This window comes from Nomascus leucogenys, chromosome 7b, assembly GCF_006542625.1.
Source record: "Nomascus leucogenys isolate Asia chromosome 7b, Asia_NLE_v1, whole genome shotgun sequence".
Lineage (NCBI taxonomy): Eukaryota > Metazoa > Chordata > Mammalia > Primates > Hylobatidae > Nomascus > Nomascus leucogenys.
The window spans coordinates 45580967-45597622 of NC_044387.1; the positions used below are offsets into that span (position 1 = coordinate 45580967).

The following is a 16656-nucleotide window of genomic DNA, read 5'->3' on the forward strand; positions in this document are numbered from 1 at the left end:
ATGAGCAAAACCACCCCACCCCTACACCCTAGGACACCCAACAGAGGGGTTCCAGAGTCTGTGACGCTCTCCTCTCCAAGCCTCTCTGCCAGAGGGGCTCCACTTACTAGGGCCTTACCCGGGTCTTGGCCTTCAGGAAAACATGGCTCTCCATATCCTTGCTGGATTTACTGTGTGCCACACCAGCTTTCCTCATGGCATCCTCGCTGAAACACAAAAGGAGAAGAGACGTTTGCACACACCAGTGACTCCACCGCTGCAGGGCCCTGGCCAACAGGCCCTGCATAGCAGCTGCCCCTGGTGACAAGGTGCTATCCCCAGCACACCAGCCTGGCTGAGGTCCAGGAGAGGCACATAGGAAGGGGCATTCAACAGAGAGCAAGGATAGGCCACTGAGTGAGGGAGAAGGCGAACAGGGTGATCAGAAAAAAGGGACAGGAAAGGTGGCCGCCATGAAACAAAGAGAGAGCCCTGGCATGAGGGGACGGGGGCTAGCCCCTAGGGATGGCTCACAACCAGTTCAGGATCAAGGAAGTACGCATTAGACTACTGGGTGGCCAGCTGGTCTCTATTTCCTGCTCTCTGAGTGGCCTGCGTTACCCATGAACTCTGCCAGATGGTAGCTCCCTGGTTCCAGATTCGATTACTCCTATAAAATGAAGGGGCCACATGAAGTCATCTCTCAGTCCCTCCCAAGGCAAGGGTCTGTCCCTATGTGGGACAATGCAGGTCCTATATGTGGGATCAAAGAGACAAGCTCCAACTTAACTTCTAGCTAGAGACAAGAGGAGAAAGACCACATAAATGTGAAAAATATCTTTAAAAACCCATTTACCAATAATTTTGTACTAAGAGATAGAATCCTATAAAGGGTTTTTCATCACACTGCTGCTCCACGGGGATAAAGAGCCAAGAGACCCCTTGAATGCAGCACATGCTGCCCCACCCCCCCACCCCCATCTCCCACACTCACACACGGAAAGACAAAAACAAGTGTGAATCTGTTAGAAAGGCCTGGCCTGTGGCTCCCAGGGGTGGGCTGCTCTGGTGTGCTCACTGCCTGCCTTCTTCCCAGTGGGATGGGTCTCTTCCTTGCCTGGCCTTCCACCCTGGGCTTGCTGATAAAGAAACAAGTGGCCAGGTGCAGTGCCACACACCTGCAATCCCAACACTTTAGGAGGCCGAGGCGGGTGGATCATCTGAGGTCAGGAGTTCAAGACCAACCTGACCAACATGGTGAAACCCCGTCTCTACTAAAAATACAAAATTAGCAGGGTGTGGTTGCGCATGCCTGTAATCCCAGCTACAAAGGAGGCTGAGGCAGGAGAATCGCTTGAACCCGGGAGGTGGAGGTTGCCGTGAGCCGAGATCACGCCACTGCACTCCAGCCTGGGTGACAGAGTGAAACTCTATCTCAAAAAAAAAAAAAGAAAGAAATAAAGAAACAGGCTGAGCACGGTGGCTCACGCCTGTAATCCCAGCACTTTGGGAGGCCAAGGTGGGCAGATCATGAGGTCAGGTGAGCACAACCATCCTGGCTAACACAGTGAAACTCTGTCTCTACTAAACACACAAAAAATTAGCCGGGCATGGTGGCGGGCGCCTGTAGTCCCAGCTACTCGGGAGGCTGAGGCAGGAGAACGGCGTGAACCCGGGAGGCAAAGCTTGCAGTGAGCGGAGATCGCACCACTGTACTTCAGCCTGGGCAACAGTGCAAGACTCCGTCTCAAAAAAAAAAAAAAAAAGAAAGAAAGAAAAAGAAAATGAAAAAAGAAACAAGCAAACATGTCAGGGCTCTGGGGCCTTGCCTCTGAGTGAATTGAATAGGCTCAGTCCAGCTCATGCTAGAAAGCATTCTGACTACTCCAAGCAGCAACCAGCCAACCTCAGGAAACTGAAGGAATGTACACAGGGGGCTACAGCAATACGACTGTGATTCTTTTTTTTTTTTTTTTTGAGACAGAGTCTCGCTCTGTCGCCCGGCTGGAGTGCAGTGGCGCAATCTCGGCTCACTGTAAGCTCTGCCTCCCGGGTTCACGCTATTCTCCTGCCTTAGTCTCTCCGAGTAGCTGGGACTACAGGCGCCTGCCACCACGCCCGGCTAATTTTTTTGTATTTTTAGTAGAGACGGGGTTTCACTGTGGTCTCGATCTCCTGACCTCGTGATCCGCCCGCCTCGGCCTCCCAAAGTGCTGGGATTACAAGCGTGAGCCACCGCGCCCGGCCGACTGTGATTCTTAAAGACATCACAGAAAGGAGGTTTAATGCTGAGAGGTGCATACATCTGTCTTAATGTAAAAAGAAAAACAAAATGACATTGACCTACCACCCTGCTAGATTCAAAAAGCAGTCCTGGGCTGGGCAGGATGGCTCAGGTCTATAATCCCAGCACTTTGGGAGGCCGAGGCAGGTGGGTCACCTGAGGTCAGGAGTTTGAGACCAGCCTGGCTAACGTGGTGAAACCCTGTCTCCACTAAAAATACAAAAATTAGTCAGGTGTGGTGGCAGGCACCTGTGGTCCCAGCTACTCGGGAGGCTGAGGCAGGAGAATCGCTTGAACCCGGGAGGCGGCGGTTGCAGTGAGCCAAGATGGCACCACTGCACTCCAGTCTGGGCGACAGAATGAGACTCCTGCACTCTTGGAGTTCCTACCTCCCTGTCTGCTTCCTGAAGCCTGAATGGAGGCGAGGAGGCAGCAAGGGGTTTCTGCTCACAAGGCATCCAGGGGTGGAACAGACAAGTAAGGGGAGAGGTCACCAGGGTCACAAAAGATGAGAGAGTTAATAATTCAGGAGGATAATGACAACCAGCTCACGCGCAGTACTGGGTCAGAATCCTGGGGAAGCGAGGCATGGGTGGGCTGGGAGGACCCTGTGCTCATGCTCTCAGGTTGGCATGGGGCAGGGTCTCCACACCCAGAGGCTGAGATGACAGCTGCTAGGCCCCAAGAAGTCAGTGAGCATTTCTGATAGAAGTGGCTGCACAGGCCTGTTTTCTGAAGGTTGCCTCATCTGTGCCCCTCAAGGCAGGTATGCCCTTCAAGGGCATACTTGTTCTTCCCACCTTCCTTTTTTCTTTTTCTTCTTTTGTTTTTTTGAGACAACGTCTCTGTCACAGGTGCAGCGCAGTGGTGTAAACACAGCTCACTGCAGCTTCAAACTCCTGGGCTCAAGTATCCTCCCACCTCAGCCTCCCAAATAGCTGGGACTACAGGCATGTGCCACCACGCCTAGCTAATTTTTTTATTTTTTACTTTTTTTGTAGAGACAGGGTCTTGCTTTGTTGCCCAGGCTGGTCTCAAACTCCTGGCCTTAAGTGATCCTCCACCTTGGCCTCCCAAAGCACTGGGACCAATAGGGAGACCCAGGGAAGAGCACTAGAAACAGCAGGGGAGCACTTGCAGGCCAAGCAGGATGGCCTGGAGGCTGGCTGTGTAAGGAGTGGGGAGGCTGTGGGTGGCAGATGTGGCCAGGAGTCAGAGAGGGAGAAGAGTGCAGAAGAGTCTGGGGAGTGACAACCAGTTACACAGATGGGCTCTGTGCCCACCGGCAGCGATCAGAGAGCAAAGCCAGGCTTGATACAAAAGCAGTCCTTTTGAGCTGCTACTGGCCATTTTTGAGAGTGTCAGCAGACTGGCAGGCCCCAGAAAGACACTGTCTTGGTGCAGCAGAGACACCTGGCACAGTCAGAGAGACAAGATCTAGAAACATAGCTTAGTGCAATAGCTTTGAGGTGGTGGGATGACCAGGTTGAAGAAACGTGCTTGGTGAGCTGAAGGCAAGGTGGCACCATACACCAGGGGATGTGCTGGCAGACGAGCCCTGTCCTGTCCTGGGTAACGTCACAGATGACATGGACACTGTGGGCACCGTCAGCTACTCAGAGCCTGAGGAGCATGGACCAAGCTGGAGGCCAGAAACAGGCAAGTCTTGACAGGCCAACACCAGGAGCTGGGGTAAATATCCAGTTCCACATGAGCTTCAGAGGGTCAGAGTGGGGCCAAGGAGCAAGGTGCTCCTCCAGCAAGGCTAGGGCTCAGAATAGCAGCACTGCGCCATGTCACTCCCACGTCTCTTCCACAGCATCCACCCAGGGAGGCCCAGCAGGTTTGGTGGCCAGTAACAGACCCTGTGCGGTTTGCAGTTCTGTCAACTGTATTTTTGAAAATGTCTTTGCTCCTGTTTCTAGTTTGAAGATCAAGTGCCACAAAATAGAGACAAAGCAAAAAAGAACCCAGGAACTCTGCAGCTAATCCCCCACACTTCCCTGCAGATGCCTGCCCTTTCCTCTCCAGCTGGCCTGGCGCTTTTCAGAGGCATCCCCTGCCTGGGCACTGACTCCCCGAGGGTACCCATTTCACACTCGTGCTGAGATCAAGTCCCCTTCCTTCCTCCCTTAGACCTAACACACCCACTGCGGGAGGCTGCAGGCAGGATCCAGGCCCACCTTCAGAACAGCACTGGCTGCTCTCAAAGCCCTCTTCTGATCTCCCTGAGCTGGGCTCTGCTGCCATCCCCAGCATGCCTTCCTGAGCAGCCAGACCCGAATGGCTACTCCTCAGTCTCTGTCTCCTGAAAACAAAACTCCTAGAGCCACTGTCACAAAATGAAGGGAAACCATCACACAAGGAGACAGCCCCAAACATGGAGTAAGGAGCACTGCCTGAGACAAAGAACAGAGAACCAACCTGTCATGGTGAGCTCTTCCCCCACACAAGCAAGCCAGGAAAATGAGGGCCTGTCCAGCCAGAGGAGGGCAAGGAGCAGACTGGTGTCAGCTCACAAGGGAAGACCCTCGATGGCTGTCCTGCCACAGTCCTGTCCAACATAAGCAACAGGTTCGCAAACAGTACAGGCCTGAGGCGGCCACCAAAGAACCCAAGGCTGCCTGGGTGGTGCTCGCACTAGCTGAGGAAGGGGGCTGGGGGCCGCTCCCTGGTTGCGACCAGCCAGACCTCTGAACACAAGGACTGTTACCGGCTCAGAGCACACAGTCCCTTGCTGTGAACTGGGCTCCAATGCTCTGCCTTTGGCCATGGTCTAGCTGGTTGCCATAGCTATGTCTGTGCACTCAGTCAGGGTTCAACTGGTATCTAGCTTAGACTGAAGCCTCCCAGGGGACCGATTCATCATAACAGGCCCTTGGAGCTCCCCCACCAGGGGGTTTGAGGATGTCCTTACTGTCCAGAACTGTTCCCAGAACATGGTGTGTCTTAATGGCATTGCCTGACCCTGCCTGAGCAGCCAGCAAGGATACATCAAGAAAAGCTCTTGGTGTCTTCATCTCCCAGCACCAAGTGCCCATTCCAGAAACTTGGGAACCCCCTTCACTTTCTGACTGCCACCTTTAATTCTCCAAAGTTCAAATCTTTGCCCCAACTCCCACTGCATCTGTGGCAACTCCTCCCAAAGGGCCTCTGTCTCCCGTTCCCATTCCTACCTCCACACCCTTGCCAGCTCCCTAGGTCACATGACTGCCAGTGAGCGACTGCCACTGAGTGTGGGAAGCAACCCAGGCCCCTGCTTGCCTTGAGCCTCGCTCCTCACCAGCAGAGCAGGCAGCCTGTCCAGGAGCCCACCGAGGAGCCTGCGCCTGCGCCTGCCCCGCACACTCTCCCCAGGGCCCCAGGGACGATGACCTACTGCCTGGCACATTGCCTGACTATCCCATCAGGCCTGTTAGAGCCTCCCACCCTGCTCCCACCCAGGCACCCCTGCTGTCGGCTGCACAGAAACCCTGTAGCCACCTCACCCATGTCCGTGGCACTTCCTGGAGGAATCTCTGGTTCCTGTGTGCCAGCCCCACTATACCAAGAACACCCTGAGAGCAGAGACAACGGCGTCCACTTTTGTGTGCAGCAGGCAGTCATCACTGCCAGGCAAAATAACTGGCTCTTTTTAACACAAGGAGTGGTACTGTCATGCATTTTGATGGGACACGACGTGCAGAACGGAGAATCAGCGTGGCAGCCATGGGGGAAACCAGGCCTCAAACAAGCACGTCCTGGCAGTGGAGGCCAGCGTGCCTGGGGGAAGGCGTGTGCTGGGGCAGGCAGCTGGGCCTGGCAGGAAGCAGACAGGGGAGGAGGGGCCTGGGCTCAAATTCCAACCTAGCCACTCACCAGCTCTGGGTCTTAGGAGAGGCACTCCCTCCCCTAAAGCGTGGCCTCTTCATAAAGGAGGGGCTCTGAGAGGCTGTAGCCAGGATGAAGGTGCACAGACAGGGCCAGGCAGTGAGGACAGGCCCACTGTTGGCCTGGTCTGCAGGGTTTCTGCCCAGCATGGGCCTGTTGTTCCTCACCTCCTTCCTATTCCAAATTGAGAAACTGGCAACAGGAGTCCAGTCCCAGTCCTTGTAATCTGAATGAGACTAAGATAAAGCAAAAAACTGGCAAACTGAGCTTCCTAGGGAAGGAGCACAGGGCATCAAACTCAAAGCCTGTTAAGGCCAGGGAGGCCTGAGGCAAGTTGCCCCGGTCTGCCCTCAACCCATCTGGCAGCACCTCCCTATCCTTCCTTTGCACAAAGGGTGGGGACAGTGCCAACCTCACAGGTGGCCTTGAGGATGATAGTAGTTAATATTATAAGGCACTGGACATACAGGAAGTGCTAGGTATGCGTTAAAGAACTAAGTCAGGCAACAACCTGCCCAAATGTGCAATAGGACAGCATCCCAAAACACCTCCGCCATGTGTTGAGGTTATTGTTGACCCCTCCTCAGCAGATGATGGACCAATGAGCATGTGCAGCTCCCTCAGGCAGAGCCACCCTCCCACTGGAGCTCTGAGTCACCTGCAGTGTACCCTGAGGCCAGCTCCACAGCCCGCAGGGAGGACACTCACACAGGCATGTTGATGAGGCATGAACCGGCCTCCCCACCCCAACTCCCGCTCTGCTCTGCTCCACGCCCTGACTCTTCCTTCCACACCCGCCCTGGTTCCCACCCTCTCCCCTCTCCCCTCTCAATGAGGCCTCTCCCCTGACCTCACCCTCTTTACCACTGCTCCCCCTGCCACACTGCCAGGCCCCTTTCCCTGGTCTAACTACTTTCCCATTGCGGAATGAGGGCATGAATTTCCAGGACAGCCAGCTCCTCTGTCCTCTGCTGGTGTCTAAGGCAGGAAGGTGCGTTCCTCCCTGGGGCACAGACTCACCCTCCTGACCTCAGGGGGGCAGGATGATTCCTCTCAACCAATTTATGTTCTGCTCGAAGGAAACTTCTGTGAGTTTCTTTTAATTTTGAGAAACACAACATCCATCAATCAAGTGAACTCTCATAGGGCAGAATAAATTTTTGGCAGCTCCATTTCACCTCACCCAAGAAGCCTGCTAGTAAATTGCTGCCTGTGTGTGCAGCCTGCTTGCCCACCTGGGACAGGAGCCCACAGCTTGTATGTGGGACCCTTTACCCTATGTGTTTAAAAACCTAAATCACAGAGGACCAAAAGACAACAGAAGGAGAGTTATACAATATCAGGATGATGGTTTCCTAAGCATGTCACCAGAAGCAGACATTATAAAGGAAAAAAGATTTTCCCATATTAAAAAAAAGATTTGGACTAGGTGTGGTGGTTCACGCCTGTAATCCCAGCACTCTGGCAGGTGGAGGCAGGTGGATCACTTGAGGTCAGGAGTTAGAGACCAGCCTGGCCAACATGGTGAAACGTCTCTACTAAAAATACAAAAATTAGCGGAGCACAGTGGCTCATGCCTGTAATCCCAGCACTTTGGGAGGCCAAGGCAGGTGGATCACCTGAGGTCCAGAGTTTGAGATCAGACTGGTCAACATGGTGAAACCCCATCTCTACTAAAAATACAAAAAATTAGCCAGGCAAGGTGGCGGGCACCTGCAATCCCAGCTACTCGGGAGGCTGAGGTAGGAGAATGGCTTGAACCCGGGAGGCAGAGGTTGCAATGAGCTGAGATCCCGCCACTGCACTCCAGCCTAAGCAACAAGAGTGAAACTCCATCTCAAAAATAAAAATACAAAAATTAGCCAGGCATGGTGGCGTGCACTATAATCCCAGTTACTCAGGAGGCTGAGGCAGGAGAATCACCTGAACCCGGGAGGTGAAGGTTGCAGTGAGCCAAGATCAAGCCATTGCACTGTAGCCTGGATGACAAGAGTAAAACTCTGTCTCAAAAAAATATATATGTAAATATAAAAATTATCTGGCCATGGTGGTGTGCGGCTGTAATCCCAGCTACTTGGGAAGCTGAGGCAAGAGAATCGCTTGAACCAGGGAGGTGGAGGTTGCAGTGAGCCGAGATAGCACCACTGCAGCCTGGGTAACAGAGTGAGACTCTGTCTCTAAATAAATAAATAACAGATATGAACCTCCAAGTTGAAATGAGGGACAAAACCTGCAAATTTAATTCCGTTCCATCTTAAAACCTAACTAAAACCACAGAAAAAAAAAACAAAAAAAAAACCAGGAAGAATGGAAATGGTGGCCTCAGCCTTTTAGAAGCTGCAAAGCTGATGGCCCACTGGTAATGTACACAGCAAGAGGAACAAGAAACCAGTCTTAAGTAACAGTGAGGAGGGGGAGCGCCCACCCAGTGACAGCCCTAGGTCTCTGCCAGGTTGAGGCCAGGCTGCACCAAGTGCTCTGGGACAGAGGGTGAAAGCTATCCCTGCATCCCTCACACCCAACTTCACACTGTGGGTAGCTACTCCGGCACCAGGTGACCACAGGAGGTTTACTCTCTGGAAAAGCATGAAACGGATAGTCACTGGACTAGGGGGCCAACCCACCCAGTTGAAAAGGCACAGCTAGGACACTGAGAGAGGTGGGCTGTGTGGTCATCTGTGCTCTGGTCTAAGTGACTAGATCGATGCCGCTAACCGCCGAGACCCACTGGCCCATCAGCCTCCTCCATCCCAGTGAGCAGCAGGCTGGCAGCCAGGTCTTCACCCGCAGCCTGGTGTCTGGAAGACCATGCTCTAGGGCAGGGTCCCCAACCCCTGGGCCACAAACCAGTACAGGTCTGTGGGCTGTTAGGAACCAGGCCTCACAGCAGTAGGTGAACAGAGGGTGTGCAAGCATTACCACCTGAACTCTGCCTCCTGTCCGATAAGTGGTGGCATCAGATTCTCATAGGAGCACGAACCCCACTGTAAACTGTGCATGTGAGGGATCCAGGTCGCATGCTCCTTATGAGAATCTAATGCCTGATGATCTGAGGTGGAACAATTTCATCCTGAAACCATCCTCATCTGCCGGTCTATAGAACAATTGTCTTCTGTGAAACCGGTCCCTGGTGCCAAAAAGGTTGGGGACCATTGTTCTGGAGGAAGGACTCAGAATCTGCAGCCAGATGAGCGTTCAATGAAGTTCCCAGTCAACAAGCTCCACGTGCTGGAAGAGACTCCTAGGCTTTGGAGGGCCCCTCTCAGAGTGAGCAACCAGCCAAGGGCAGCCAGACGCCGTAACATGGCCAATAAAGACCCCACAAGAAAAGAGTAATTTAGCAGTAACAGAAATTCAGCAAGAAGAAGGAAATGTAGAATTTATTAGGCCAGGTGCAGTGGTTCACACCTGTAATCTCAGGACTTTCAGAGGCTGAGGCAAGAGGATGACTTGAGGTCAGGAGTTTGATTTTTTTTTTTTTTTTTTTTTTGAGACAGAGTCTCGCTGTGTCACCCAGGCTGGAGTGCAGTGGCACGATATCGGCTCACTGCAACCTCTGCCTCCCAGGTTCAAGTGATTCTTCTGCCTCAGCCTCCCCAGTAGCTGGGACTATAGGCACGTGCCACCATGCCCAGCTAATTTTTTATTTTTAGTAGAGACGGGGTTTCACCATATTCACCAGGCTAGTCTCGAACTCCTGACCTTGTGATCCACCTGCCCTCGGCCTCCCAAAAGTGCTGGGATTACAGGTGTGAGCCACTGCGTCCAGCTGAAGTCAGGAGTTTGAGACCAGCCTGGGCAACATCACAAGATCCCATCTCTACGAAAAATAAAAATATTTGCCAGGAGTGGTGGTGCACGCGCCTGCAGTCCCAGCTACTTGGGAGGCTGAGGTGGGAGGATCACTTGAGCCCAGGAGTTGAGGTGACAGCGAGACATGAACACATCACTGCATTCCAGCCTGGGCAATAAAGTGAAAATTTATAAAAAAAAAGTAGAATTTATTATAGTATATATAAATATTATACTACATTGTATTCATTTAACAGGAATGGGTGCTATAAAAAAAGTCAGATTACAAAAAAGGAAAAAAAGGAGTTATTGGAAATAAAAGCACGTTAGCAGTGAAAGGTCAAAGACAAAATTGAGGAAATCACTTAAGAGAGCAGAGCTAAAAGAAAAAGAGATAGAAAACAGGAGAAAAAAATAAAACTAGAGGCCCAAAGAGTGAACATTAAACACTCCAGCACAGGAAGTGTTAAGGAGTGAGATTCCCCTGAAATGACTCAAAGGAACTTCCCAAGTAGAGCAGGACTTGGGTTTGGGGATCAAGACAAGTCATGTGAGGCTGAGAGCCAGCACCTCAGGAGACAGAAGCACAAGCCAGCACAACGGCAGCGCAGTGTAACGTCATTTTAAATCCCCCAGTTAGCATGTCCCACCAGGCGGCCTAGATGCACTCAAACTGGCATGGTCTCCAGAAAGTTAATTCCCAGGAGTCCCTTTTCAGGAAGCTAGCAGAATGAGGGAATAAATCACAAAGGATGAGACACAGGATATAGAAAACAAGGGACCCGACAAAGGAGGACAACAGTCCTAGTCTGGACAGACAAACAATAGACAAGCACACTGTCACACCACGCCTGCGGCCACTGCCTAGAGGGTTCCAGAAGGGAGGTCCAAGAGGGTCACCGCCCGCCTCCTTTGGGAGGCCGAGGTGGATGGATCACTTGAGGCCAGGGGTTTGAACTGAAACTGACAGCCCACTAGCACTGAGCCTGAAGATAACTGTACTGAGAGGCAACCGGAAAATAAAGGAAGAATAGGAATAGATACACAGAAAACTGGGCATAGTGTTCAAAAGGCAATTCTTTCCTAGGAAAAAAATAACAAGCAATTGCAGTACACCACTATGCTCAGCTGTGGATATCATTTGTGTAGGCAGAAAATGTAAACATTCATTACTGATTTATGTAGAAAGTAGAATACTGGAAGAATGAGGGAGGAGAAGCAGAGATAATGGCGATGGAAAGGAGCTACAGAGCAAGCCAACAGATAATTTGTAAAACGCCAAGTTGCAAGAGCAGCATGCGCCTATTACCTAGAATTAGAGGTATATGCCGGAAGAAAGCTCAGATGTAAAGGCAGTTGCTACCTCTGGGGAGAACTGGCAGAATGGGAACCACGGTAGTTTCTTGTCTTTTTACAGTTCATGTGATATATTATGTTGATAAAATTTAAAGTAATTAAAAATTAAATGAGGCCGAGTGTGGTGGCTCATGCTTGAGCCAGGAGTTCAAGATTCAAGATTGGCCTGGGCAATATAGTGAAACCCCATCTCTACAAAAAATACAAAAACTTAGCCAGTCATAGTGGTGCATGCCTGCAGTCCCAGCAACTCGGGGGCTGAGGTGGGAGGATTTCTTGAGCCCAGGAGGCGGCGGAGGCTGCAGCGAGCCAAGATTGTGCCACTACACTACAGCCTGGGTGAAAGAGTAAGACCCTGTCTCAAAAAAAAAAAAATTAAAATTAAAATTAAAAGACAAAATGCACATAAAGAGTGTCGTAGAGAAATACTCAGCGAACAATAGCTATTAAGAAGGGTCATGTGGCTGGGTGCAGTGGCTCACACCTGTAATCCCAGCACTTTCGGAGGCTGAGATAGGTGGATCACCTGAGGTGGGGAGTTTGAGACCACCCTGACCAACATGGAGAAACCCCGTCTCTACTAAAAATACAAAATTAGCCACGCATGGTGGTGCATGCCTGTAATCTCTGCTACTCAGGAGGCTGAGGCAGGAGAATCACTTGAACCCGGGAGGCGGAGGTTGCAGTGAGCTGAGATCACACCACTGTACTCCAGCCTGGGCAATAAGAGTGAAACTCCGTCTCAAAAAAAAAAGAGAAAGGTCATGTTCGGCCAGGCTCAATAGCTCATGTCTGTAATCCCAAAACTTTGGGAGACCAAGGTGGGCAGATCACTTGAGAGGCCAGGATTTTGAGACCAGCCTGGCCAACATGGCGAAACCCCATCTCCACTAAAAATACAAAAAATTAGCTGGGTGTGGTGGCCCGCGCCTGTGGGACAGGGCAAAACTATGTCAAAAAAAAAAAAAAAAAAAAACTCATGTTCACCTTTCTTTTTTTTGTTTTTGAGACAGGCTCTCTCTGTCTCCCAGGGTGCAGTATGGTGGTGCAATCATAGCTCACTGCAGCCTCCAACTCCTAGGCTCAAGCAATCCTTCGTCCTCAGTCTCCCGAGTAGCTGGGACTACAGGCCTAGCTAATTTTTTCAAATTATTTTTTATAGAGACAGGATCTCACTACGTTGCCCAAGCTAGTCTTGAACTCCTGGAATCAAGCGATTCACCCACCTTGGCCTCCCAAAGTGCTGGGATTATAGGTGTGAGCAACTGCGCCCAGACCACTTTCACCTATCTAAACCTTCCTGTCTCAGTCAACACAGGGACAGGAAGCTTCTCCTCTATTAGCAATTTGGACCCCCAGGAGCGTCTCAAAAAACTGCCACAGGCCAGGGAACAGTGGCTCACGCTTATAATCCCAGGACTTTGGGAGGCCGAGGCGGGAGGATCACGAGGTCAGGAGTTCGAAATCCCGTCTCTACTAACTCCCGTCTCTACTAAAAATACAAAAATTAGCTGGGCATGGTGGCAGGCGCCTGTAAGCCCAGCGACTCCAGAGGCTGAGGCAGGAGAATCGCCTGAACCCAGGAGGCGGAGGTTGCAGTCAGCTGAGATCATGCCACTGCACTCCAGCCTGGGTGACAGAGCTAGACTCCGTCTCAAAACAAAAAACAAAACAAAACAAAACCTGCCACATATTCCTTCTGCAAGTGGCCCCACAGTCAGAGTATGGATGGAGTTGGAAGGGACCTCAGGATGAGTGAGGCCAAAGGCACAGGCAAAGCAGCTCCTCCCACCCCCACCCCAACCCCCACCAATCTGAGAGGTGCCTTCTGGCTGCAGCTCAAATGCCTCACCACACTCCCAGCCAGAAAAGCCCCTTCCCTGTCCTCCATCAGTGCAGCGCTTGTTCTCATCCAGCCTTCTGACCTTCACTAGGTCTCTAGACAGCTATAGGGTGGCATCCCACACTGTCCTTGGACTTCTTCCAATCCTGCAGCCAATTTACTGCCCCAGTGCCCAGGTGGTTTCATCTCTAAGGCAGGAAATGATGAGATACCGATTGTTCAGTCATCAATGTAACCAAAGCAAACATCTGGCCTCTCCATCTCTCAGGCAGCTGGGAGCACATTTGTCAAACTGTATCCCCAACAGACTGCAACTTTTTCCTTTACTGAAACTTCTACATTCTGGTTCTTTTACTTTTTAAAGAAACATAAAAGTATTTTTTTAACAAGATAAAAATATATACTTCAGAATTTAACTCTCCACCCACATGTAGGAAAGGGTATTTTGGTCTTGCAGAAAGAAAATCTCGAATCATACCAATATAGGAGACTTCAAACACTGTACACCCCTCTGGGCTGCTTGATGACGCTTTCTTGCCTCTATCCTCAAGATCTCTCAACTCCCAGTAAACAAGATCATTGAAAGAACTAACCTGCAGAAAAGGCTGGTGCCCTTCAAACTGTGTACTGTTGTCTAAGCTAGTTCAGAAGAATACACGAGCTTCCTTCACGTACTCCAATCTGTTGGTTTGACTTCTAAAGAACCAGCAGAGCTGGAAAGGCCTCAAGATCTCTGTCCTGGTGCTGGCCTGGGGCTCCCCTAGGTGTAGCCTGAAAGGGTCCCATTCACCACCAGGCAAGCATGTGGCAAGAAGGAGATCTGACAACCCAAATGCTGATCTCACATGGCTCTGTGGTATTTGGTGGGGTTGGGGAAGCTCGATCTTTTAGAGATCTGCACTCAAGTACTCATAGTTGAAATCATCTGGTGTCTGGGATGTGATTTAAAATAGTCCAGGAGGTGATGAGGAAGGGTGGGTGAAGCAACACTGGCCATATGTTGCTAACTCTCAAAGTAGTTGGGAGACCATTTTTCTATTATCTCTACTTCTGGGAACACTTGAAAAAGTCCATAATGAATTTTTTTTTTTTTTTTTTTAAAAAGGAAGTCAAATGCTTATCTCAAGCCCGTGGGATGACTGTGCATGATCCACACCTCATGTGAACCTGGGCTGTGAGCATGCAGGTCCCAGCCAGACTCCATCTGGGGAGAGAACACAACCTAAGCCATGGGAAACCCGTAACTCAAAACTGAACTCACAGTCTCAGCCTAGTTTCACTTTAAAAATACATGTGTATATATATTTACATATTTAAAATGCATACATACCAAGCTATAAGCACACACAGGACTGGTGGAAATATATCAATATGTCAGTAACAGCCAGCTCTGGAGAGAGTATGGAAAACACCTTCCTGTTTTTCAGTCTTCCACAATGTTATCCGGAATGGAATGAAGTACTACACCCACAAGTCCTGAAGGTACTGACCAAAACAGGAGGGAAAGGCGAGACCAGGGCTGCTGTGACTGGAGGCTGATGGGGCTCCACCATGCCCCATCCTCTCATCCCACAGTCTTCCTTCACATCTGCTCTGCCCACCACAGCCCTGCTCTGGAGTTCTCTGCTCTGCCCCTTCTGCCATCCCCACCTAGGCAGATGGGTTTCATCCAGCCTTCAGGACGGCCCACCCACTTGCTCCTGCAGCAGCCTGCTCTTCCCAGGTTTGCTTCCCCCATCTCCCACTAACTGTTGGAAATTTCACCCGCACCCACTCTCCACATCATCACCTTACACCCAGCCCTCAGATCAGTAGAGAGGCTGCGGCAGGAGAACTGGTGAAGCGCATACCAGTGGCTCTCTCCTCCCTTCCTCCTGCAAGCTCACATACGCATGCACACGGAACACGAGTATTCACACATGGAATCACCAAATCCTACCACTTATTTCCTTATGAGCTCCCTCCCTCCATCCTTTCCATTCCTTTTTTTTCTTTTTTTAATCATCCTTTCCATTCCTACTGTCACTGCACCCAGTAAATTTCAGTGTGCATTCAAAATCAATGAGTGCCTGTTATAGACAGGTTCCTTGACAATACCAGGTGTTGACAAGGATGTCTAGGAAGTGGAACTCCCTCACATTTTGCTGGTGGGAACGTAAACTGGTACCACTTGGGAACAGTGTTCAGCAGAACATGCTAAGAGACACATCCCCTGACCCAGTCCTCTATTTAACTTCTAGGTGCACAGCCCAGAGAATTAAGTGCATATATTTACAAGAAGACATGACCAAAGCCATTCCTGGGGTTGCCTTCATGTAGCCAACACCTGGAACTAACACCAAAGTTCATTAGGCACAAAATAAAAGACTTATCTGGAACAGAGTCCTCCATGGAATAACACGTCATAAACAAGAACAGGCTGGGCACGGTGGCTCACGCCTATAATCCCAGTATTTTGGGAGGCCAAGGTGGGTGGATCACCTGAGGTCAGGAGTTCAACACCAGCCTGCCCAACATGGCGAAACCCCATCTCTACTAAAAATACAAAAATTAGCCAGGCATGGTGGTGCACGCCTGTAGTCCCAGCTACTCTGGAGGCCGAGGTGGGAGAATCATGTGAACCCCAGAGGTGGAGGCTGCAGTGAGGTGAGATTGAGCCACCGCACTCCAGCCTAGGCAACAGAGAAAGACTCTGTCTCAGGAATAAATAAATAAATAAATAAATAAGGCCAGGCGCGGTGGCTCACACCTGTAATCTCAGCATTTTGGGAGGCCGAGGCAGGGGGATCACGGGGTCAGGAGATGGAGACCATCCTGGCTAACACGGTGAAATCCCGTCTCTACTAAAACACACACACATACACACACAAAATTAGCCGGGTGTGGTGGTGGGTGCCTGTAGTCCCAGCTACTCGGGAGGCTGAGGCAGGAGAATGGTGTGAACCCAGGAGGCGGAGCTTGCAGTGAGCCAAGATCGTGCCACTGCACTCCAGCCTGGGCGACAGAGTCTCTGTCTCAAAAAAAAAACAAAAAAAAAAACAAAACACAGGCTGGGCCTGGTGGCTCACGCCTGTAATCCCAGCACTTTGGGAGGCCGAGGTGGGTGGATCCCCTGAGGTCAGGAGTTCAAGACCAGCCTGGCCAACATGGCGAAACCCAGTCTCTACTAAAAATATAAAAATCAGCTACGCATGGTGGTATGTGCCTGTAATCGCAGCTAATCGGGAGGCTGAGGCAGGAGAATTGCTGGAACCCAGGAGGCAGAGGTTGCAGGGAGCCAAGATTGTGCTACTGCACTCCACCCTGGGTAACAGAGTGAGACTCCGTCTCAAAAAAAAAAAAAAAAAAAATAGAACAACTGCTGCCTGTGAGGATAAATGAAGATAAATTTCACACATGACACACACGATTGCACAGAGGCCTGTAATCCCAGCACTCTAGGAGGCTGAAGCAGGTGGATTGCTTGAGCCCAGGAGTTTGAGACCAGCCTGGGAAACATGGCAAAACCCCATCTCCACAAAACACACAAAAA

General features: G+C 50.8%; 1 protein-coding gene and 1 pseudogene across 3 annotated transcripts in view; both read right to left on the reverse strand.

Moving 5' to 3' along the window:
• Positions 1-16656, reverse strand: part of LOC100596141 — a 240503-nt pseudogene that overhangs the window by 87063 nt on the left and 136784 nt on the right.
• Positions 1-16656, reverse strand: part of MED15 (mediator complex subunit 15) — an 86376-nt gene that overhangs the window by 55269 nt on the left and 14451 nt on the right. For 2 of the 3 annotated variants that reach the window (XM_030815798.1, XM_004092973.2), the window contains exon 2: positions 119-206. In XM_030815798.1, the coding sequence (XP_030671658.1) occupies positions 119-206 (88 nt within the window). Of the gene's footprint in view, positions 1-107; positions 207-16656 lie in introns of all 3 variants that reach the window. The other variant, XM_030815799.1, reaches the window with a different exon arrangement.